This window comes from Bos javanicus, chromosome 11 (genome assembly GCF_032452875.1).
Source record: "Bos javanicus breed banteng chromosome 11, ARS-OSU_banteng_1.0, whole genome shotgun sequence".
Taxonomy (NCBI): Eukaryota; Metazoa; Chordata; class Mammalia; order Artiodactyla; family Bovidae; genus Bos; species Bos javanicus.
This window is the reverse complement of record NC_083878.1, coordinates 6,204,008-6,229,327: the sequence shown is the minus strand read 5'-3', so window position 1 is coordinate 6,229,327 and position 25,320 is coordinate 6,204,008. Positions and strand designations below refer to the sequence as shown.

General features: G+C 47.4%; 1 protein-coding gene across 5 annotated transcripts in view; it reads left to right on the top strand.

Moving 5' to 3' along the window:
* TBC1D8 (TBC1 domain family member 8) overlaps positions 1–25,320 on the top strand; it is a 140,094-nt gene that overhangs the window by 86,317 nt on the left and 28,457 nt on the right. For all 5 annotated transcript variants that reach the window (XM_061431676.1, XM_061431675.1, XM_061431677.1 and 2 more), the window contains 10 exons: positions 3,098–3,338; positions 11,382–11,589; positions 14,941–15,135; positions 16,051–16,218; positions 17,493–17,643; positions 18,935–19,149; positions 19,751–19,868; positions 22,866–23,151; positions 24,050–24,179; positions 24,323–24,421. In XM_061431676.1, coding sequence (XP_061287660.1) covers positions 3,098–3,338; positions 11,382–11,589; positions 14,941–15,135; positions 16,051–16,218; positions 17,493–17,643; positions 18,935–19,149; positions 19,751–19,868; positions 22,866–23,151; positions 24,050–24,179; positions 24,323–24,421 — 1,811 coding nt within the window. The remainder of the gene's footprint in view (positions 1–3,097; positions 3,339–11,381; positions 11,590–14,940; positions 15,136–16,050; positions 16,219–17,492; positions 17,644–18,934; positions 19,150–19,750; positions 19,869–22,865; positions 23,152–24,049; positions 24,180–24,322; positions 24,422–25,320) is intronic.

Here is a 25,320-nt window from a genome sequence, read left to right as displayed (position 1 = left end):
TCCGAATCCAGTAAAAAAGCTTTTCCAATGAAAAGCTCAGCTGTTTGCATCAGATGACCGAAATACTGGAGTTTCAACTTCAGCATCAGTCCTTCCAGTGGTTTGGCTGGTTTGATCTCCTTGAGATTGACTGGTTTGATCTCCTTGCTGTCCAAGGGACTCTCAGGAGTCTTCTCCAGCACCATAGTTTGAAGGCATCAATTCTTTGGTGCTCTGCCTTCTTTACGGTCCAGCTCTCACAACCAAGCATGACTGGGAAGACCATAACCTTGACTGTATGGACCTTTGTCGGCAGAGTAGTATCTCTGCTTTTCAACACACTATCTAGGTTGGTCATAGCTTTCCTGCCAGGAAGCAAATGTCTTCTGACTTCATGGCTGTAGTCACCATCTGCACTGATTTTAGAGCCCAGGAAGAGGAGATCTGTCACTACTTCCACCTTTCCTTCTCTATTTGCCATGAAGTGATGGGGCTGGATGCCATGATCTTAGTTTTTTAATATTTAGTTTTAAGCAGGCTCTTTCACTCTCCTCCTTCACCCTCTTCAAGAGGCTCTTTAGTTCCTCTTCACTTTCTGCCATTAGGTATCATCTTCATATCTGAGGTTGTTGATGTTTCTCCCACCTATCTTGATTCTGGCTTGTAACTCATCCAGCCTGACATTTCCCGTGATATGCTCAGCGTATAGGTTAAACAGGGTGACAGCAGACAGCCCTGTCATGCTCTTTTCTCAATCTTGAACCAATCAGTTGTTCCATACAGGGTTCTAACTGTTGCTTCTTGACCTGCATACGGGTTTCTCAAGAGACAGATAAGACGGTCTAGTATTCCCATCTCTTTGAGAGCTTTCCATAGTTTATTATGATCCACACAGTCAAAGGCTTTGGCGTAGTCAATGAAACAGAAGTAGATGGTTTTTGAAATTCCTTAGCTTTCTCTATGATCCATTGATTGTTGGCAGTTTGATCTCTGTTTCCTCTTCCTTTTCTAAATTCAGCTTGAACATCTGGAAGATCTTGGTTCACATAATGCTGAAGCCTAGCGTGCAAGATTTCAAGCATGACCTTACTAGCATGGGAGATAAATGTAGTTGTCTGATGGTTAGCACATTCTTTAGTAATACCCTTCTTTGGAATTGGGATGAGGATTGACCTTTTCCAGTCCTGTGGCCACTGCCGGGTCTTCCAGATATGCTGACATATTGAATGCAGCACCTTGATGGCATCATCCTTTAGGGTTTTGGATAGTTGTACTGGAATTCTGTCACATCCACTGGCTTTAGTAACAGCTTTGTCTCCTAAGGGCCACTTGACTTCGCTTTCCAGAATGGCTTGCTCTGGGTGGCTTACCACACCATCTTAGTCATCTGGTTCATCTGGATCTTTCTTCTGTGCATTCTTTCCATCTTTTCTTGAACTCTTCAGCATCTACTAGGTCTCTACTATTTATTTCCTTTTTTGGGCCCATCTTTGGGTAAAATGTTCCCTTGATATCTCCAGTTTTCCTGAAGAGATCTCTAGTCTTTCCCCTTCTGTTTTCCTGTAGTTTTATGCACTGTTCATTGAAGAAGGCTTGTCTTGTCTCTCGTGCTTTTCTTTGGAAATCTGCGTTTAGTTGGATATACCTTTCCCTCTCTCCCTTGCTTTTCGCTTCTCTTCTTTCTTTAGCTATTTGTAAGGACTCCTCAGATAACCACTTTGCCTTCTTGCTTTTCTTTTTCTTTGGGATGGTTTTGTTCTCTGCCTCCTGTACAATAACGGAGCTCCATCCGAAGTTCTTCAGGCACACTGGTTACAAGTCCTAATCTCTTGAATCTATTCGTTACCTCCACTGCATATTCATAGGAGACTTGATTTAAGATGTACCTGGCTGGCCTAAAGATTTTCCACACTTTCTTTAGCTTAAGACTGAATTTTGCTGTGAGACGCTGATGATCTGAACCACAGTCAGCTCTAGGTCTTATTTTTGCTGACTGTATACAGCTTCTCCATCTTCGGCTACAAAGAATGTAATCAATTTGATTTCAATATTGGCCATTTGGTGATGTCCATGTATAAAGTCATCTCTTGTGTTGTTGAAAAAGGATATTTGCTATGACCAATGCATTCTCTTAGCAGAATTCAGTTAGCCTTTGCTAACTTTGCTTCATTTTGTTCTCCAAGGCTTATAACTTGCCTGTTGCTCCAGATATCTCTTAACTTTTGCATTCCAATCCCCAGTGATGAATAGAACATCTTTTTTTGATGTTAGTTCTAGGAGGTTTTCTAGGTCTTCATCACACTGATAAACTTCAGCTTCTTTGGCCATTTATTGCAAGATAAATGGAGAGAAATGAAAACAGTTCATTGTCCCCTTTTCTAATTTGAAAAAGAAAATGAATTATTTTCCAACAGTTATCAATCATCATCACTAAACCTGATTTTGTTAAGTCAATGAAACTTGGAAAAAAGAAATGGTTCCTAATGTTTGATAACATCGATCATTTTAAGTTGTTATGTATGTCCCGCCCCATTTGTTCCGCGTCAGCCACTGAGCCTGACGGCCACGGCACTGGAGACATTTCTGAGAACAGGGCGCTTGTGAACTGCGCTGTTAGCGCTGAGAGTTCCATGAAGAGCACTTGTACCCTGTTTTCTAAGATTTGGACAGCTGTCACCTGACACAGTCTAAATGTTGGGCCGCTTCCTCCAAACCAGATCACAAGTCCTCTTTTGCCCTCCCATCTTTTTCATAGCTTACGTCATGAATGCAGCTATTGAAACCAGAATTTATTTGGATCAAGAAACGTCTGCATATTTTGCAAATACTTCAGTTTAACTATTTGGGGGAAAGTTTCTCTGTTATTTACTCGGTATGTCAGAATGGTGTTCCTTGTACATGTGCAGTAGCCAGCAGCTTGGCTTAAATCTTGAAGAAAATGATTAGAACATGAGTTGGGTTCTAACAAAGCAGCTGCCAAGCAGTTCTGCGCTTCCTCTTTCCTGCTCTGGCTTAAAAAGTATTTGCATTTCCGCTGTAGGAAAAGCTTTGCACCGATGCATTCAAATTTGGGTTACATTTGAGGGTAAAATCTGTGTTTGCTGTTTTTCTCTTCTAGTTAAACTTGTCATCCCTTGGGTTGACGTCCAGAGGTTGGAGAGGACATCCAATGTCTTTCTGACGGATACCATACGCATCACCACCCAGAACAAGGAGCGGGACTTCTCCATGTTTCTAAACCTGGACGAGGTGTTCAAGATCATGGAGCAGCTGGCCGACGTGACGCTGCGGAGGCTGCTGGACAATGAGGGCTTCGACCTGGACCCGGGTCTGCAGGAGCCCAGCCAGATCACCAAGAGGTAGGAGGTTTCCCTCACCCCTCGGGGGCTTACGGCCCAGGCACCACCTCCCTGGACGTGTGCTTTGTTAGCTTCATTGCGTTAGATTGAAATTTCCCTCGTGACATAATCCGTGTTTTTCCCGTGTGATTGGCAGTAATGGTTTTTCATTTCCTTTATGCAGTAGGCTTTGATTCCTGCATCCAATTTCTCCTTCTTTTCAGATATTATTTCGAAATTGATTTTCATAAAAAAATACCTCCAGGAACTTCCCTGGTGGTACCATAGCTAAGACTCCTAGCTCTCACTGCCGTGATCCTGGGTTTGAGCTCTGATTGGGTAACTAAGCTGCAAGCCATGTGACACAGCAAAAAAAAAAAAAAAAAAAAATTCCAGGAAATGCAATACGGGTAACCTCATGATAGAATTCTATTCAGCCTGGAACTTTATTAGTGCACATTAAAAAATATTTTGTTTTTCTTTCCTATTACTTTATAGAAGATGCTTTCAGAACCGCTGGATGTTTTTGGTCCTAATTTGTCTTAAGAAAGTTGATCCCCTTCATGGATCACAGTCTTGTCATGGTGAAGGCCCTTGCATAAGTCAGTGGAGCTATGGAGCCTTGATGTGCAGGGCCACCCAAGACGGACAGGTCACTGTGGAGAGTTCTGACAAAATGTGGTCCACCGGTGGAGGGAATGGCAAACCACTCCAGTATTCTTGCTGTGAGAACCCCATGAACAGTATGAAAAGAAAGGTGCCTTACTAAGAGTGTAATTGACATTCTCTGTTATTTGTTGGCTCCCAATAGATCCTGGACATGAGGACTTCTGAGGTAGTTGCCACTTTAAAGAAGTTTGACTTTATTATTCAAGATTCAAACTGTGATGTTTGAGCTTGATTCTGATTTCTGCCTTCATGGTTCTAACTGGGTAACCGTAGAGCTGATGCCTTTGTAAGAGTTCACGTTTGTGATCCTTTGAAAAGCAAGTTCCCCAGGAAGTGCTGCCCTGGCTGGATGTTTTTGATGTAGTTACAGAGTCACCACTGTTTTCTGAATGCTACTCGTCATTAAAAAAATTTATTTTTTATTTTGGTAAAATACACATCACATAGCTTCCCAGCTGGTGCTAGTAGTAATGCAGAAAACCCAAGAGGTATAAGTTTGATCCCTGGGTTGGGAAGATCCCCTGGAGGAGGAAATGGCAGCCCACTCTAATATTCTTGCCTGGAGAATTCCATGGACGGAGGAGCCTCATGGGCTACACTTCATGGGGTCACAAAGAATCATCGGACATGACTGAACACACACACCATTTTAGTGCTTGACACATAATACAGATTTTGTCATCTTAACCATTTTTATTTTATTTTTTGAAACTTTTTTGAAAATGAATGAAAGTCTTTAAATTCTAGTGTGTTTTACAGTTTTTAAAAGTTTCACACACATGAGTTTTTAATTTTAGTTTTTATGTTTTGGCCACACTGTAAGGATCTTAGCTTCCCCACCAGGGATCAAACCCACACGCCCCATGCATTGGAAAGAAAGAAAGTGAAGTCGCTCAGCCGTGTCCAACTCTTTGCGACCCCGTAGACTGTAGCCTACCAGGCTCCTCCGTCCATGGGATTCTCCAGGCAAGAGTGCTGGAGTGGGTTGCCATTTCTTTCTTCAGGGGATCTTCCCAACCCAGGGATCGAACCCGGGTCTCCCACATTGGAGGCAGACTCTTTAACCTCTGAGCTACCACGGAAGCCCATGCGTCGGAATCCTGGAGTCTTTTTAAAAATTTTTTATTGTTAATTAGAGGATAATTGCTTTACAGTGTTGTTGGTTTCTGCCATCCAATAATGTGAATCAGCTGTAAGTATCCGTATGTCCTCTCCCTCCTGAGCCTCCCTCCCACCCCGTGGCTGTCGCACAGCAGCGGTTGAGCTCCCGTGCTGTACAGCGACTGCCCACGAGCTGTCCATTCACGCATGGTGGTGTGTGTCAGCGCCACTCTCTCAGTCCGTCCCGCCGCCCCTCTCCCCTGTGTGTTTACAGATCTGTTCTCTACGTCCGCGTCTCTCCCCCTGCCCTGCAAATAGGTCCGTCAGTACTTGTTTTCTAGATTCCATATATATGTGTTAATATATGATATTTGTTTTTCTCTTTCTAACTTACTTCACTCGGTATAACAAGCTCTAGGTTCATCTACCTCACGAGAACTGACTCACATGTGTTCCTTTTTATGGCTGAGCAATATTCCATTGTATACATGTACCACAACTTCTCTATACACTGATGTGTCGATGGACATCTAGGCAGGGAAGCATGGAGTCTTAACTGCTGGAGACCAGAGAAGTCCCCAGTATGATTTTATATTATCCCACAATAATCGTTTTTCAAATCCCTTACTCCTGTGTTGTCTCTCCCTCTCTTCTCTCTCCACTAGTAACTGCTAGTTTGTTCTCTCTCAGTCTGCTTTTTTTTGTTTTATTCACTAGTTTGTTGTATTTTGGGTTCTATGTATAAACGGTGTCATATGGTATTTGCCTGTCTCTGTCTGACTTACTTCACTTAGCCCTCCAAGTCCATCCCATCTGTGTTGCTAAATGGGAAAATTTCACTCTTTTTAGATGGCTGAGTAATATTCCATTGTGTACACACCACATCTTTATCTGCTCATCTGCTGGTGGACACCTAGGCTGTTTCCATGGCTTGGAAATTGTAAATAGCACTGCTCTGAACATTGGAGAGCATGTATCTTTTCAAATTACTGCTTCTATTTTTGGGGGGATACATATCCAGGAGTGGAATTGTTGTTCAGTCTCTAGGTCATTTCCGACTCTTTGTGACCCCATGCCAGGCTTCCCTGTCCCTTACTATCTCCCAGAGTTTGCTCAAACTCATGTCCATTGAGTTGGTGATGCCATCCAACCATCTCATCCTCTGTCATCCCCTTTTCCTCATGCCCTCAATCTTTCCTAGCATCAGGGTCTTTTCCAGTGAGTCGGCTCTTCACAACAAGTGGCTAAAGCACTGGAGCTTCAGCTTCAGTTTCAATCCCTCCAATGAATATTCAAGGTTCATTTCCTTTAGGATTGATCGGTTTGATCTCCTTGCTGTCCAAGGGACTCTCAAGGGTCTTCTCCGGCACCACAATTTGAAAGCATCAGCTCTTGGACGCTCAGCCTTCTTTATGGTCCAACTCTTACATCCGTACATGAGTACTGGAAAAACCATCGCTTTGACTGTACAGACCTTTGCAAGCAAAGTGATATTTGCTTTTTAATATGCTGCCTAGGTTTGTCACAACTTTTCTTCCAAGAAGCAAATACCTTAATTTCTTGGCTGTAGTCATCATCCACAATGATTTTGGGGCCCAAGAAAATAAAGGCTGTCACTTTTCTATTTTTTCCGCATCTCTTTGCCATGAAGTGCTGGGATCAGAAGCTGTCATCTTAGTGGACTTACTCGGTCATGTGGTGTTTTAGTTTTCTGAGGAACTGCCATACTCTTCCCCATAGTGTCTGCACCAATTTCCATTCCCACCAACAGTGTAAAGGTTTCCCCCCCTTTTTTTTTTCACATCCTCACCAACATTTATTATTATTTGTGTTCTTTTTGATGACAACTCTTATGACCTGTGCCCACTGATACCACGTTGTGGTTTTGACTTGCATTTTCCTAATCATTAGTGATCATCTTAATCATTTTTAAGCCTATGGTTCGTGGTATTATTAGTAAGTACATTCATGTTGCTGTGTAATTATCACCACCATTCATCTTTAGAGATCTCATCTTTCAAAATCGAACTCTGTCCACGTTAAACACTGGCTCCCCACCCATCCCCAAGTCCCTGGCACCCACCCTTCTACTTTCTGTCTCTGTCATCTGCCTCCTCTAGTGAAATCCTGAAGAATTTGTTTGTGGTGTGTGTGTGTGAGAGACTGTTTTACTTTACTTTGCCTAATGTCCTCAAGGTTCATCCACCCTGTAGATTGTCAGAATCTCCTTCCTTTTTAAGACTGAATAACAACACTCCATTGTACGTATATACTGCGTTTTGCTTACTAAGTGGATACTGAGTTCCTTCTCCCTTTGGCTGTTCTGAATAACGTTGCTGTGAATATGGGTGTGCAAATACCTCTTTAAGACTCTGCATTCAGTTCTTTTGGACACGCGCCCACCAGTAGAGTTATTGGATCATATTGTAATTCTAGTTTAATTGTTTTAGAAGCCACTCCTCATTAAAAGTTTCTTAAAAACATTCATCTATTTTTAACACTGCTATTATTCCTTAAGGGTTTCCCTGATGCCTCAGTGGTAAAGATTCTGCCTGCCAACGCAGGAGACGAAGGTTTGATCCCTGGGTCAGGAAGATCCGCTGGAGAAGGGAATGGCTATCCGCTCCAGTATCCTGCCTGGAGAATTCATGGACAGAGGAGCCGGCTGGCTGCAGTGTCTGCTGTCTTCTTTGAACATTGAGGGCATTTAGGGGAGTGTGTGTCTTTTTAATTAGTGGTGTCTGAATGGCAGCAGTGTCTCAGAGTTTCCTTGTGTTCAGAAAGGATTCAAAGACCCTTCCTGCCATGTGTATGTTGTAAATTGATCGCTTTTGAAAACAAAAGTGGAGTTTCGGGTAAAGTCCCACTGAATTTCACTTGGTGTTGTGTCATTTCTGATAATCTGAGGGTCCTTTGTGGAGGCTGGATGCTGCTCACCCCTCTTATGAAAGGGGACCCTTTGGTCTTCTGACTCCCAGCCCCTAGCTCCTCTGTGTACCTCTGGCCCCAGGCTTCCCATCACTGTGTCTGCTCCGTCTCAGGGCCCAGAAGACAACCCAGTACAGAGGGTCGTCTCTCTCCCGTATCGTCTCTCTCCTGTATTTCTTTAGTTGTCTCTATATAATTTGATACCTGAGTGTTTTTAGTCCGGCTTACAAAGATCTGTTAGAAATGAAGAAAGCCAATCCCTGTTGTGTGCATTGCTCAAGAGCTCATGGAGGGTTTCCCTGGTGGTCCAGTGGCTAAGACTGTGCTGCCCATGCCGGGGGCCTGGGTTCAATCCCTGATCAGGGAACTAGATCCCACATACCGCAACTAAGAGTCCCACGCCTCAGCCAAAGATCCTGCCTGCTGCAGTGAAGATTGAAGATCCTGCATGATGCAGCCAAGACCTGGTGCAGCCAAATCAGTAAATGTGAACGGAAAGAAAAGCACTCATGGGAACCACCAAGGAGAGCCTTGGCGTCTTTCACCACGTTTGCACACAGCCAGGGGAGGCCAGCTCATAGCTGAAGTGCTCTGGTCTGTCCACGGGCTTGGGGTCGCAGGTGATTCTTTACACAGTTCCTGGTGTGTGACTGTACTTCCAGGGGTGGCATTTTTAATTTGGGGTAGAAATGAGCAAAGGAAAGGAAAATGGAAGACCTGTGGCACTTAGGACCCTTTGGGAAACGTCATCTATTTTGGAACAAAACTCATCTGTGTTGAGAATCTTCCAGAAGCAGGTGAATTCTACCAGACTGTCGGCCCCACCCCCAAGTTCTGGAAGCTTGTAGAAAGGAGAGGAGAGAAAGGGCACAGAGGACCCCAGCGATGGCCAGTGGTGGGTTTGCCTGGCCCTCGGGTGTCTGGGGCCCCAAGGTGAATGTCAGGGTCTTGGTACATGGCGTATTTTGCCGGTCACTGCACTTGAGCGACTTCCTCCAAAAGTGAAAGGCATGTCGTGCACGCCGGCTCCTGGCAGGTCCTCACTTGCAGCTCTCTGTCCTGGAGACGTCAGCTTGTGGACATAAACAGGTAATGACTCAGTCAACTTGACATCCTGCCAGGACAGCCCAGGTTGAACTTGAGGAAAACAGGCTCTTCTTGCTCAGGGCACAGTGTGGGGCTGGAATGCTCCTCCCCCTTTTGTTGATGTAGCTTTACTTCCGTTCCCAGATACTGGCTTTGAAAGGTGTCCTTAGGGTCGGATTACAGGTTAGTCATGATTGCTGCTCGGGTGCTCCCCTGGGACTTTGAGGCACAGAGCAGAGGGAGCCCGGACATCCTAGGGGAGCAGGGAGGAGGGGATGGGGCTGACAGGACTCTCCAGAGGAAAGCCTGACCCTCCCGATGCAGGTGCGGGATCCAGGGGGCCAGCGGGGCAAGGCCTGGGAGGGGGCTTCCCAGAGGGCGGGAATGAGGAACAGATTGATTGGCCCTGACACTTCAACCAGGAAATATCAATTCTGAAGATGTAAAGGATGGGGTGAGATGAGGATAGCCCACTGTTTTAGGGGGACCTCACACAATTCATCTCAGGAGAGAGCCTTGGGGCCCCTGAAGCCAGTAACTGTGTGCAGGCTCCTTGGGCAGCCAGCTTCTGCTTTTCACTGGCACTTTATGGTTCTCTCTCTAGATCTTTTTTTTTTTTTTTTTAATTTTGATTTTATATTAGATACTTCCCTGGTGGCTCAGCGGTAAAGAACAAGCCTGCCCAGTTCAGGAGACAAGAGACATGGGTTTGATCCCTGGGTCAGGAAGATCCCCTGGAGGAAGGCATAGCAACCCACTCCAGTCTTCTTGCCTGGAGAATCCCATGGACAGAGGAGCCTGGTGGGCTGCAGTCCATGGGGTCACAGAGAGTTGGACACGACCGAAGTGGTTAGCACAAGCACAATAGTTGGTTTACAATGCTGAGTTAGTTTTAGGTATCAGATCAGATCAGATCAGTCGCTCAGTCGTGTCCGACTCTTTGCGACCCCATGAATCACAGCACGCCAGGCCTCCCTGTCCATCACCAACTCCCGGAGTTCACTGAGACTCACAGCAGAGTGATTCAGTTACCCATATACGTATATCCATTCTTTTTAAGATTCTTCTTCCATGTAGATTATCAGAGTATTGAGAAGAGTTCCTTGTGCTATACAGTCGGTCTTGTGATTACCTGTTTTACATATAGCAGTGTGTGTGTGTGTTAATCCTGAACTTCTAATTTACCCCTACCCTGCCTCTCCCCTTTGGTAACCATAAGTGTGTTTTCTAAGCCTGTGAGTCTGTTTTGTAAATAATTCATTTGTATAATTTTTTACATCCCACAAATCAGTGATAGATATGGTATTTGTCTTTCTCTGTCTTACTTCATTTAATATGATAATCTCTGTATGTCCATCCCTGTTGCTGCACATGGCATTATTTCATTCTTTTTTTAAACGTATGAGTAATATTCTGCTGTATATATTATATATACCACATCTTCTTTATCCGTTCAACTGTGGATGGACATTCAGGTTGCTTCCACGTCCTGGCTCTTATAAACAGTGCTGCAATGAACATGGGTATGTGTATCTTTTTGAGTTACCATTTCCTCCCGCTATATGCCCAGAAGTGGGATTTCAGGGTCATATGGTAGCTCTATTTTTAGTTTTTTAAAAAATATAGTTATTTTTAATTGAAGGATAATTGCTTTACAGTATTGTATTGGTTTCTATCAAACATCAGCATATTTTTAAGGAACCTCCACTCTGTTCTCCATAGCGGCTGCAACAATTTACATTTCCACCAACAGAGTAGGAGAGTCCATACTAGATTCTTACACATTTGCTTTGTGGTAATTCATGGTGTTACTCAAACCAGGAAGGCAGACTTGCCCTGGTCTGTGTTCGCAGAGGTGACTTGTTCAGCCTTTGCTTCTCACTCCAAAGGCTGGCCATGGGGTAGGGAGGGGGCTGGAGAGGGGCAGGAACTGGGGGCCTAGCACCTTTCTGCATCCCCTTTTATACCAGGTTGTGCCAGGGGTTTAAAAGTGTTTTTATTTCTAATCTACCATGGACAGAGGAGCCTGGTAGGCTGCAGTCCATGAGGTCGCTAAGAGTCAGGCACGACTGAGTGACTTCACTTTCACTTTTCACTTTCATGAATTGGAGAAGGAAATGGCAACCCACTGCAGTGTTCTTCTTGCCTGGAGAATCCAGGGTCGGGGAAGTCTTGTGGGCTGCCGTCTATGGGGTCGAACAGAGTTGGACACGACTGAAGCGACTTAGCAGTGAGTTCAGTCACCATGTCTGCCTCTCTCCCTTCCCTCTCCTTTGCCAGGGACCTGGAAGCTAGGGCACAGAATGAGTTCTTCCGGGCCTTCTTCAGGCTGCCAAGGCGGGAGAAGCTGCACACCGTCCTGGACTGTTCCCTCTGGACCCCATTCAGCCGCTGTCACACCGCCGGGCAGATGTTCACCTCCGACAGTTACATCTGCTTTGCCAGCAAGGAGGCCGGCTGCTGCAAAGTCATCCTGCCGCTCAGAGAGGTAGACCTGTTGTCCTCCCGGAGGGCGGGGGGCCAAGGGGGCCGTGGTTGCTGGGAGACGGAGGGGATGGATGCTCACAGGGCAAGGCTCTGCCTCTGAGGATGGGTGAGTCTAGAGGGATGCTTGGCCTGAGTTGACCAGGGGCCCCTGCTTTTTTCTGTTGTTGCCTGGCAACCTGAAATTTGCATAGGTGTGAATGGTGAGAACAGGCACCCTGGCCTCCACATTATTGATAAAGCTCTTATAAAATGTTCATGCCTAGCAATGAAAGCTTTTCCAACAGCCCTTAGGAAGGAGTCCTCCCTTTCACCCACCAGGAGGGAAGAGAAAAAAGTGACCTATTAAAAAATGACCTTTTGAAAAGAAATGTCAAGTTGCTTCATTTGTATATCTTTCTAGAATTTTATGTAAAAATTTAGAAAAATGAAGAATCCTCCTGCAGTGCAAGAAACACGGGTTCAATCCCTGAGTCAGAACCGTCCCTGGAGAAGGGAATGGCTACCTACTCCAGTATTCTTGCTCGAAGAATCCCATGGACAGAGGAGCCTGATGAGCTACAGTCGGTGGAGTTGCAAAGTCTGACACGACTGAGCAACTAAAACTGTCACTTTTCAGCTATAAAATTCCAGAGTTCTCTTCTTGGAAGTGGAGTCTGCTTTGAGATCTGTTGAGCTCAGTCCTGTGGTTTTGGGGCCTGTCTGTAGTGACAGGACCCACAGCTCTGCCAAATGTCAAGACTTCCAAACTCTTGCTGTTACAATGTACAGACTAAGCAGTATTCAGAAAAACTCAATTTTTTCATTCATGTGATTGGTTCCCATTTTTCTGCAGCAGATGACTTCATTTTACAAATGCCCTTAGAGCAGAGCAAGAATTCCTTATATAGTTATTTTTTAAAATTATATACATATAATGTGAAGTCAAGTGGGCCTTAGGAAGCATCACTATGAACAAAGCTAGTGGAGGTGATGGAATTCCACTTGAGCTATTTCAAATCCTAAAAGATGATGCTGTGAAAGTGCTGCACTCAGTATGCCAGCAAATTTGGAAAATGCAGCAGTGGCCACAGGACTGGAAAAGATCAGTTTTCATCCCAATCCCAAAGAAAAGCAATGCCAAAGAATGCTCAAACTACTGCACAATTGCACTCATCTCACACTAGTAAAGTAATGCTCAAAATTCTCCAAGCCAGGCTTCAACAGTGTGTGAACCGTGAACTTCCAGATGTTCAAGCTGGTTCTTAGAAAAGGCAGAGGAACCAGAGATCAAATGGCCAACATCCGCTGGATCATCAAAAAAGCAAGAGAGTTCCAGAAAAACATCTATTTCTGCTTTATTGACTATGCCAAAGCCTTTGACTGTATGGATCACCACAAATGTGGAAGAGTATTCCCATTCTTAAAGAGATAGGAATACCAGACCACCTGACCTGCTTCTTGAGAAATTTGTATGCAGGTCCGGAAGCAACAGTTAGAACTGGATAAGAAACGATGGACTGGCTCCAAATTGGGAAAGGAGTACGTCAAGGCTGTATATTGTCACCCTGTTTATTTAATTTATATGCAGAGTACATCATGAGAAACGCTGGGCTGGATGAAGCACAAGCTGGAATCAAGATTGCCGGGAGAGTTATCAATAACCTCAGATATGCAGATGACACCACCCTTATGCCAGAAAGCAAAGAAGAACTAAAGAGCCTCTGGATGAAGGTGAAAGAGGAGAGTGAAAAAGTTGGCTTAAAGCTCAAAGTTCAGAAAACTAAGATCATGGCATCTGGTCCCATCACTTCATGGAAAATAGATGGGGAAACAGTGGCTGACTTTATTTTTGGGGCTCCCAAATCACTGCAGATGGTGACTGCAGCCATGAAATTAGAAGATGCTTGCTCCTTGGAAGAAAAGTTATGACCAACCTAGACAGCATATTAAAAAGCAGAGACATTACTTTGCCAACAAAGGTCCATCTAGTCAGGGCTATGGTTTTTCCAGTGGTTATGTATGGATGTGAGAGCTGGACTATAAAGAAAGCTGAGCACTGAAGAGTTGATGCTTTTGAGCTGTGGTGTTGGAGAAGACTCTTTAGAGTCCCTTGGACTGCAAGGAGATCCAACCAGTCCATCCTAAAGGAAATCAGTCCTGAATATTCATTGGAAGGACTGATGCTGAAGCTGAAACTCCAATACTTTGGCCACCTGATGCAAAGAGTTGACTCATTGGAAAAGACCCTGATGCTGGGAGGGATTGGGGGCAGGAGGAGAAGGGGATGACAGAGGATGAGATGGTTGAATGGCATCACCGACTCAATGGACATGAGTTTGAATAATCTCTGGGAGTTGGTGATAGGCAGGGAGGCCTGGCATGCTGCAGTCCATGGGGTCACAAAGAGTCGGACATGACTGAGCAACTGAACTGAACATATACATACATACCATTTTAACTATTTTTAAGTGTTGTGGTTCAGTGGTATTAAGTACATTCACGTTTTGTGCAACCATCACCAGAATTTTTTCATCTTTCCAAACTGACACCCTGTCCCCATTAAACAATAGCACCCCAAATCCCCCTCCTTCAGCCCTAGGCATCCACCACCGTCCTTTCTGCCTCTATGAATCCTGACTCTTCTGTGCTCAGTCATGTCCAACTCTTTGTGACCCTATGGACTACAGCCCACCAGGTTCCTGTGACCATGGAATTCTCTAGCCAAGAATACTGGAGTAGGTTGCCATTTCCTCCTCCAGGGAATCTTCCTGACCTAGGGATCATATCTGCATCTCTTATGTCTCCTGCATTGACAGGTGGATTCATTACCACTGAGGTACCTGGGAAGCCCTGACCCCTGTAGGTCTCTTGTATCAGTGAAATCCTACAAAATTTGTCATTTTGTGACTGGCTGTATCACTTAGCAGAACGTCCTCAAGGTGAATCCATATTGCAGCACCTGTCAGAATATCCATCCTTTCTGGGACTTCCTGGGTCCAGTGGTTAAGAATCTGCCTGTCAATGCAGGGGACACAGGTTCAAGCCCTGGTCAGGGAACTAAGATCTTGTATGCAACATGGTTTGGCAAAAAAAAAAAAAAAAAAGAATATCCATCCCTTTTAAGACTGAATAATGTCCCACTGTGTGTAGACCCATGTTTTGGTCATGTTCTCATCTGTTAATCCAGCCAGGGGCACTTGACTTGCTCCCACTTTGGGCTGTTGTAAATACACCACATCCCATACTTTCTAACTTTGTACTGGTTCCTTATTGCAGTTATTGGGTTTGTCCTCTCTCTGTTTCCTGAATCTGCAATTGAACTCCTGCCCCTCTTCTCTCTTACTGTGCCTCTGTGCGCATGACTGTGCGACAGGTTGTGAGCATCGAGAAAATGGAGGACACGAGTCTGCTGCCAAACCCCATCATCGTCAGCATCCGGAGCAAGATGGCCTTCCAGTTCATTGAGCTCAGAGATCGTGACAGCCTGGTGGAGGGTCTGCTGGCGAGACTGAAGCTGGTGCATGCCGACCACCCTGTGCACTATGACACCACCCTGGATGAGGAGCTGGTATGATCTCTGGAGACAGCAGGAGTCTGTAAATGGAAAATCCTTTTTTTCCCCCCAGCGCCTCTAGGGCAGGTGTCTTCAAAGGGCAGTGCATGTAACAATGACCCACTTGGGTACCAGAAAAACGTCAGTGATGCTGGACCTGGGTAGCAGACAATCTGATACCATCTGTAATGCGCTGGGTGTCCTGAGTGGGTATGGCAAGGTTAGAGGGGGTTGAAGGGGACTCACTTACAGGTTGGAGGGGCTAATGGGGCTCACAGGTTAGAGGGGTTGATGGGGTACACTCAGGTGTCAGGGATCAACAGGCCATCTTCTCAGTGGTTGGAGGGTTTGGTGGGGAATCAACACACAGGTGAGTGGACACCCTCTTTATTAGAGAGGTCAGTGCCCTCATCCCCCTGAGGTTGGAGGGGATGATGTTATAGTATTTGGGGGCAGGTGTAAGTTACGCAAAGAGATGATTCACTGTCTTTAAGACTGGACAGCTGCCACGGGAGATCCAGATCTGCTGCACCTAGTCCCTGATTCTTTCACACCCATCCTCCTCGTTTCTGGACCTCTTTTCATCTGAGTAGTGACAGGAGGAAAGGAGAGGAAGTCTCTCAGTTCCCTAGAGCCGCTCTCTCCAGACGCCCATCCTCAGGTCTAGATGCTGAGGGTGCGATGTTTCCTTCCTGGCCCCGCGCGGGGCCGTGTTCTGTGAGCCAGGGAGCAGCGGTGCTGGGAAAGCCCCGTGGACCACGCTCCTTCCTGAGGATCAGCTCCGTTGGGTCTAGTGTTAGACTGCCTTTCTCGTAAGTCCCAGGCAGATAGGCATGTTTATTATACTCACACATCCAAAGACAAAGACTGCCCCGTAACTAAAGCAGGGACTTTCTCTTTTTGTCATTCTTTCTTTTCCTTCCCATGCAGACCTCACCCGTGTTTCATTCAACAAGCTTGTGCAGTGGCAGCCACAGGTTTGGGGGTCTTGAGATGGTGTCTTCGCAAAATAGCGAGGAAAGGGAGAAAGAAACGAGCCCACGGATGCACCCCGAGGCTTTCAGGCAGTCGGGCAGCCAGAGCCCGGACTCGGGACTGGTGAGTGACGTGGCTCCACCCTCACACATGGAGGTGGTGGGGCGTGGCTTCCAGGCCCCTCCTGGGGTGGGCCTGACACAGGTTACTAGGCAACCCTGGGCACCTCATTGGCAAAAAGTGGAAGAGGGCAGAGATGCCAGTGGCCTGCACACTTCCGGGTGGGTGGAGGATGTGGTGGGACGTTGGGGGGCAGTGACTTTCCACCTGCCCTTCAGGGAGCATCTATCCGTGCTCTCCTTGTGGGGTCTCCAGGTGCAGAACAAGTCTGCCTCCTTTTATGCAGTGGCATCAGCGGGACTCCTGGTACAGCGCTTCTTTTTTGGCCCCTGGCTGTTTTCTAGTTTTACTAAACTAAAAATACCTTGGTTACACTTGTGATTGTTTTCTCCTCTGCAGGGAGACTCTGTGGGCAGTGCTTGAGTGGTAAATAGACTAGAAGCCGAGCTATGAGATGGTGCCCTGGCAGGAGGCACGCTGTGTGGGCACTGCCAGTACCAGGGTGGCTGTGAACAGGGTATCTGCCCCTTAGCCGCTTAATGGCTCATGTATCACGGATTGTTAGCTTTATTTATTCAGGGTGCAGCCTTCTGATGTGCTGTTCAGAGATGCTCACTGAATGCTCATTGTTTCAACAAATAAGAATATTGACTATATGTGTGCACCTCTCCCATGACTGGAGAATACAGATAATTAAGAGCATACATAAACTTCTTGTTTAAAAGGCACGGAAACATTCCTGCCAGCTAGGAATTCTAAAGAATTTTCAAAATTCATAGTTTGAAGAGACTTCCAGTTGCCTAGAGACATCGTCTCCTTCTCTGCTACTGAGAACGATGTCATTTTTTTTCCAGTTGGCAATTTTTCCTCTGGCTGTCAGGAAGTTCCAGGCAAATTATGAGAGCTCCTGGCTCCCCTCTGCCCTCTGAGCTGACCTGTTTCAGAAACTGGTTTGGCATGGACATCCTGAGAGGCTTCCCCATCCTCACCCCGCCCCACCCTCCATCGGCTTTGCGTTCCCGTAGTAGTTCAGATGAGCACATTCTTACTGTCAACTTTGCCAAGGAAATGGCATTTTATTCATGTCAGGTCTCCCACGGGGCTCTGAATTCCTGACGGGCTAGTGACCTTTACATCCTGCATGCTGCTGGGCGTTCAGAGGTGTCTGCCCAGCGAATTGCCTGGCGCAGGTGGGTCCTCTCTCAGCTGAGGGAGCACCCTCTGTGACGGGCTGTGGACGGTGAGTCTTCATACACCGAGCGTGTTTCCGCTTCCAGTCCAGGGAACAGATCAAGGTGAGCCTCTGGAACGACCACTTTGCGGAGTACGGCAGAACAGTGTGCATGTTCCGCACAGAGAAGATCCGGAAGCTGGTGGCCATGGGGATCCCCGAGTCCCTGCGCGGCAGACTCTGGCTTCTTTTCTCAGGTGAGGGTTCCGGGGTCTCCAGGCCCAGCTTTTATTTCTGGAGCAGACACAGGACAGAGGCCCTGACCTGAGAGGTGGGGTGGGGAGTGTGTGTGTGTGTGTGTGTATGTGTGTGTGCATGCAGACGGGTCCTCTCGGCCTGTGATATGCCCAGCTGGGACCTTGGGACCTTCCTGTGTGGACTGTGGGCCAGGCTGCAGCAACCTCTGGGCTCTGGGGTCCCTGGTCAGCGTGAGGTCTGGCAGAGGGATTGCCTCCCCTTCAGCCGTGATTTTATGAGTCTCTTCATCGTCCTCAGAATTCTATTCAGAACCCCCTGGACATGCAGTGTCTAGATGTCTGGAGACCTGAAAACGTCTTCAAAAGTCGTTCACTTGTGTACTTTACAATAACTCCCTCTGGGGACACTTCCTCCTGTCCCCCCGCTGCGGGGAATGCACACAGAGCCTGCCCGCATCTTCCTCCTGCTTTGCTGGATCTGGGACTCTCCCTCTGCTGCATTGTGGCATCTCTCATCTGACGCTTGCCGGTGGATGGGCTGAGCCTGGGGCCCAGGTCTCCAGAGGCATCTTCTGTGAGCCGTGTGGCGCCACTCGGTGAAGGAACGGGGGCCGACCAGCAGGAAGGGAGGGCCCTGCGGTCCAGGGTGTGACTGCTGCTCCTTTCGTGGTGCTGGGGGGATAGCGGCCAGGGCTCCACCTTTCTCGGAGACCCTCGGAGACGCCTTACGGGCGTCCTCGTGTGCTCCACAGAACATGTGCTCCATAGCTTTTTTAAAAATTAATTTGTACTTTATTTTTGGTTGCACTGGGTCTTCATTGGTGCACACGGGCTTTCTCTCATTATGGCAGATAGGCCACATACATACATCTGTAACTGAGGAATACAACTGCTTATAAGTATATTAGTATAAAGCTATTTTTAGCATGAGCTCTTCTCCCCCTCTCTCTGTAAGGTTATTCTTAGAAAAGCCATATTACTTCATTTTTCCTTTCTTTTTTGTTTTTAGCAGAAGTGAAGTTCCTTTTGGTCATGTGTGGTCTTAACTATTTTGTGTCGCTTAGATAGTGAGACTCCACTGAGGTCCTCCGACAGGCCTGGCCCCTCCCCGTGTGGACTCTCTCCCAGAAATCAGCCCCATATTGGAGAAGAGCCGATTAACAGTGTTGTGAGAGTTTCAGTTGAACAGCAAAGGGACTCAGCCATACACAGACGCGTATCCATTCTCTCCCAGACTCCCCTCCCATCCAGGCCGCCACCTAACGTTGAAATGTTACTTGTAAATCACCAGATGCCGTCACGGACCTTGCCGCGCATCCGGGTTACTACGGCAACCTGGTGGAGGAGTCCATGGGAAAGTGTTGCCTGGTGACGGAGGAGATAGAGCGGGACCTGCACCGTTCCTTGCCGGAGCACCCCGCCTTCCAAAACGAAACGGGCATCGCAGCGTTGAGGAGAGTCCTGACGGCCTATGCCCACAGGAACCCGAAGATCGGGTACTGCCAGGTGAGCTGGGCGCTGCAGGGCCATCCCAGACCAACCACCCAGGCCTCGGTTGCCGTGTTCTTAGCCATCTGTACCAAGGACTGTCCTGTGGAGGCAATCGGCCTCGTGGAGTCAGACAAGCTGATGATGTGGGAGGAGTGTTACCCAGTGCCCAGGAGAGTGTGGCATGAGCTGGCCCCTGTCCTCAGGAGGCCATTCGGCCTTCATGGCCTCCCAGCCTCCACTGCAGGAGCCGCTCTGGAGGGTCCTATCTCTAAACTGTACAGAAGTCATCAGGATTATTTTTAAATCTGAACATAGACACAGAGATTAGTGGGGTTGGGTTCTGAGCCTAAGGCGTGCTCCACAGCCCAGCCCAGCATCACTCCCTGGGGGCCAGGGACAAAGCAGTGGCTGATGATTCAGCCCAGCAGGTCTTGTGAGGCCCACGTTGATAACTGTGGTCATTCCAGATCAGTCTTGATTGGCTGGGTATACTGCATCTCTCATCTGTGTAGTCTGGACTTCTGTGGATCCCTTGGGCTTGTGTGTTGTTGAATGTCTGTGTGGTACACGTGACCTGGTCAGTAATTGTCCGCTCCCCTGTGAATCCCCTGAGCAGTCCATGAACATCCTGACCTCCGTTCTGCTGCTGTATGCTAAGGAGGAGGAAGCCTTCTGGCTGCTGGTGGCTGTGTGTGAGCGGATGCTGCCCGACTACTTCAACCACCGAGTCATTGGTAACTGCTCCCTTCCCCTCTGTCCCTCGGGGTGGTTATACAGAGACTCGGCTAGTCTCTGCACCAGCACTGTCTGACTCTTGAATCTTCAAAACTAACTGAATTAACTCTCTGCACAGTTTTGGCAAAAGGGTGGAATGTGGTAACCCAACTGCTTCTTTGCCACAAACTCTTACAGATGTTTTTTTCTTTTTGGCTGTGCTGTGTGGCATGAGGTATCTTAGTTCTCTGACCAGGAATCAAACCCATGCCTCTTGCAGTGGGAGCACAGAGTCTTAACCACTGGATCCCTGGGAAGTCCCCTCTTAAAGATTTTTGGATAAAGAAAAATTATTTTATATGGATAGCTGAACTTAAGGAAAGAAAAATCCCTAGGTTCAAAAAGCAAGTCCAAAAGTGAAAACCACAGAGGTTTTTTACTGATGCTGAGGCCTGGAAAGAGAGGAGGGCTCATTCTTGGTCCCCAGGGAGCTTGCAGATAGTAGATGGAGGGAGTAGAGCAATAATGGAGACCCTTGAGGCCCGACATAAAGGGCAGAGGAGGAGAGCTCCTCACTTATCCAGGCTGATTGTAAGAAAGGGCATCTGTGACTGCCCGGGCTCTGGGCAAACCTGTGTGTGACCCCTCAGTGCCCAGGCATGTGCGCTGCTGACCTTCGTGTGGTTGAGATTTGAATTTGCACCCTCTCTGTGATCCAGCTACCTCCTCGTGGAGAAAATGACACGGAAATTGCTCTGGCCAGGCGATACTCTTAGGGACACCGTATAGTAATCCAGAATGAGAGATGGGAATGGCCTAAACTTAGGGTGGCAGCCATGGCATTAGAAACAGAAGAAGCGGTGTGAGATGGAATTTGGCAAAGGACTGGATGTAGGGACAAGGCAAGAAGAAGAGGCTTGAAGACTGAGATCTAAAAACTGAGGGAGTGTGATGACCACCGGGAGGGAGGGAGGTCTGGCTGGGAAGGAGGTGGCCTTTGACTTCTCCCCTGGCCCCCTTCCTGTGTTTGGGTGGCTAATTGGCTTGCTACCCTCTTCCGTTCATTTCAAAGGAGGTACTTAATGTTGTACAGAGCAGCAAGGAGTAACCAGAACCTCGAGGTCACTGGGGGGCCTGCTGTCCAAGCCCTCACTGGGTGATGTGACAGATGGTAGTCAGCAGTGACCAGTAGACCCTCCATGATAATGTGACCACCACCCCAATGCAGGGAACGTTTCTACAACCCACAGAGTTCGCTGCCACACACAACACCTGGTACTGATTTCTGTCACCACAGGTTTACTTGGCTTGTTCTTGAACTTGGAATAAATGTAATAGTAGAGAATGTTCTGACTTCCTTCGCTCAAGATACTGTTGGTGCATCAGCAGGTCCTTTTCATTGCCGCGTGCCATTTCATGGTGCGTTCACACCATGATTCTTTCATCCCAGTCATCGGAGTTTCCAGTTTCTTCTTATAAGTCCCAGGGAACATCCGAGTATAAGTCTTTTTGGAATATATATTGACACTTTTCTTAGGATTTACCCAGGAGTAGAATTCCTGGGTCACGGTTAGATATATGCTTAACTTTATAAGAAACTGTCAGTTTTCCAAAATGGACAAAACGTATTCACATTATCTCATACCAGCAACGCATGGGAGTTCTAGTTGCTCCATATCCCTGTTTATACTTGGAATTTTATGTCTTTTTAATTTTAGCCATTCTGGTGGGTTAGAGTGGTATATCGTGGTGATTTTAATTTCCATTTCTCTAATCATTGTTAATGATGTTGAACCTATTTTTCTGTGCTTATTGGCCATTTGTCACTTTAGAAATGTACAAATCTTTTGCTTTTTTTTTGTTTAAAGATTTGTTTATTGATTTCTTATTATCGAGTTGCTTCAGTTCTTTATTTTTGATTACAAAACCTTTGTCAGATATAGTTGCCACAAATATTTTCTCTGAGTTTGAAGTTTGCATTTTCATTTTATGAATGGTCTCTTTTGAAGAATACCAGTCTTTAATTTTGATGAAATCCAATTCATAATTTTTCTATGGTTAATGCTTTTGTGTCCTAAGAAATTTTAGCCTTTTGCCTGTATTTTCTTTTAGATGTTTTTTCAGCATTAGCTTTTATACCTAAGTCCATGACACATTTCATAGGTATTTTTCTGAATGGTTTGAGGTAGGAAGAGGGTCCCTTCCCCCTCCCCCGCCCATGTAGGTGGGCACTTGATTCAGCACTGTTTTATTTATAATTGAAGGGTAATTGGTTTACAATATTGTGTTGGTTTCTGCCATACATCAGCATGAATCAGCCATAGGTATACATATGTCCCTTCCCTCCTGAACCTCCCTCCTGCCTCCCACCCAATCCTACCCCTCTAGGGTGTCAGAGAGCACCAGTTGGGCTCCCTGAGTCATGTAGCAAATTCCCACCTGCTCTCTCTTTTATATATGTTCGTGTATATGTTTCAAGGCTACTCTCTCCTTTCGTCCCTTCCTCTCCTTCCCCACTGTGTCCGTAAGTCTGTTTTCTGTGTCTGGGTCTCCACTGCTGCCCTGCAAATAGGCTCATCAGAACCATCTTTCTAGATTCTATATATATGCATTAATATACAATATTTGTTTTTCTCTTTCTGACTTACTCTGTATAATAGACTCTAGGCTCATCCACCTCATTAGGACTGACTCAAATGCGTTCCTTTTTATGGCTGAGTAATATTCATTGTATACATGTACCACAGCTTCTTTATCCATTCATACTTTGATGGACATCTAGTTTGCTTCCATATCCTAGCTGTTGCAGATAGGAGCACTGTTTTTGAAAATGCCAGATGAAAATACTATCCTTCCCCCATTGAATCACCTTGGTCCAAACATCAGAAGTCAGTGAACCAAGTGTGAGTCCTTTCCTGGACTCCCATCCTGTGTCATGGTTCTGTGTATCTCAGAGCAGCTCTAATCTGAGAGGGAGTGACTCCCTCCACAGCCAGTCTCCGTGGCTCCTTCCCCAGGGGCCCAGGTGGACCAGTCCGTCTTCGAGGAGCTCATCAAGGAGCAGCTCCCTGAGCTGGCGGAGCACATGCACGACCTCTCGGCCCTGGCGTCCATCTCCCTGTCCTGGTTCCTCACGCTCTTCCTCAGCATCATGCCCCTGGAGAGTGCTGTGAACGTGGTCGACTGCTTCTTCTACGATGGCATCAAGGCCATCTTCCAGCTGGGACTGGCTGTGCTGGAGGCCACTGCCGAGGGCCTGTGCAGCAGCAAGGATGACAGCCAGGCCTTCATGGTCCTCAGCAGGTGAGGCAGGGAGCCCGGCGGCTGGACTGGGCTGTCACTGTGGGGCTCCCCTCCACTCTGCCACCTTGTGGTCCCCTGTGGCCAAGCCATCGGCGACCTTGTCATCCTAGCCACCTTCCCTCGCTCTTGTCCACCAAGAGGCAGGAAGGTGAGGGTACTGCTGTCTTTCTCTGAACAGGTTCAAGTGTCCTAAGTCTAGATGGACCTCCAGTGACCTTGAATGGAAGGAGGGCAGGCGGGCAGGGAAACATGGGCCTCAGGAAGCCACCTGGGGGATGTGGACGTTTTGTGCACAGAAACGGGTGTGTTGCAGTGAAGGCAAAGCCCGCTAGCCCGGGGATGTGTGGAACTGAGGGCAAGCTGGCTGATAAATGACAAGTTCCTGTTCAGAATACTGTGGAAACACAGTATTTACATCACTGGAGAGTCAAAAAAGTGAAAGTGTTAGTCGCTTAGTCATGTCCTACTCTTTGCGACCCCATGGACTGTAGCCCACCAGACTCTGTCCATGGGATTTCCCAAGCAAGAATACTGGAGCAGGTTGCCATTCCCTTCTCCAGGGGATCTTCCCGACCCAGGGATTGAAACCTGGGTGTGTCACATTGCAGGCAGATTCTTCACTATCCGAGCCACCAGGGAAGCCAGAGTGTCAGAGACCTAGGAAAACTTCCTACGGCTCCAGGGGCACCATGTCCGTCTTCGTGTTCGTTTCTCCTTTTCTCTAGAATGAGTGTAGCTATAGCGGCCTGGCCTTTCACAGTGACTGGAGACAGAGGAGCCAGTTTGACAGTTGCTGCCCACGTCTGGGGGCCCCTGTGAAGGCGGTGGGGGCTGCGAGGTGCCCAGGGTTGGGGAGGGGATGGTAATCCTGTGCTTCCCTGGTGTCTGATGTGCCCAGGTTTCTGGACCACGTCAAGAACGAGGACAGCCCGGGACCCCCGATTGGCAGCCACCACGCCTTCTTCTCTGACGACCAGGAGCCGTGTCCCGTGACCGACATCGCAGACCTGATCCGGGACTCCTACGAGGTACCTGGGCCCCGTCCCCGCCTGTCCCTGCCCCCAGGTCTCTCGGGAGGTGAACTTCCAGGGAGGGGTTGGGGGCTGCTGCTTGTCTGCTGTCTGGATGCAGAGAGGATTCTGTGAGCAAGTGCTCCCTCTCTCCCCTGCAGAAATTTGGGGACCAGTCTGTGGCTCAGATCGAGCACATGCGCTGCAGGCACAGGATCCGAGTCCTCCAGGGCCACGAGGACACCACGAAGCAGAACGTGGTGAGTAGAGGCCGCCTCCGGACCACAGCTCCCGGCGGCTGGGCGCTGACCCGAGCTGGGCCTCCTGCTGCCTCCTGACAGGAGAGTGACAGCTTTTGTGTTTTTTTTGCATTAAATTAACAACTAAGTGGTTCAGATGGTAAAGATTCTGCTTACAATGCAGGGGGCCTGGGTTCGATACCTGGGTCAGGAAGATGCCCTGGAAAAGGCAAAGGCAACCCACTCCAGTATTCTTGCCTGGGAAATCCCATGGACAGAGGAGTCTGGGGGGCTACAGTCCCTGGGGTCACAAAGAGTCGGTTACAGCTGAGCAACTAACGACAGCTTGACAGCGGTGAGCTAGTGAAGAAACAGCGTGGATTTAGTTTTAGAGTCAGACAGATTCTGAGGAAGTTAGCTACTGTGAGCCTCTGTCTCCCTGGTTGTAAAATGAGGATAACAACACTCATCGTGTGGGGTTAAATAAAGGACAATATAGAAGTTGCCTGGTGCCCAGAGCCTGCAGTCTTTTCTTTTTTTTTAGGGGCCACTACTACTGGCGTAGGAAGTGGCACACCACTCCAATATTTATTCTTGCCAGGAAATCCCCATGGACAGAGGAGCCTGGCAGGTTACAGTCTGTGAGGTCACAGTCAGACAGGACTAAGTGCACATAATTTAAAAAAAAAAATCTACGTATTATTCATTTATTTTTGGCTGAGCTGGCTCTGCACTGCTGCGTGGGCTTTTCTCTAGCTGTGATGAGTGGGGGCGCCTCTCCAGTTGTGGTTCAAGGGCTTCTCATTGCTATGATGTCTCTCACTGTGGAGCACAGGCTCTAGGGTGCACGGGCTTCCGTGGTTGCGGCATGCGGGCTTAGCTGCTCTGTGGCCTGTGGGGATCTTCCCAGACCAGGGATC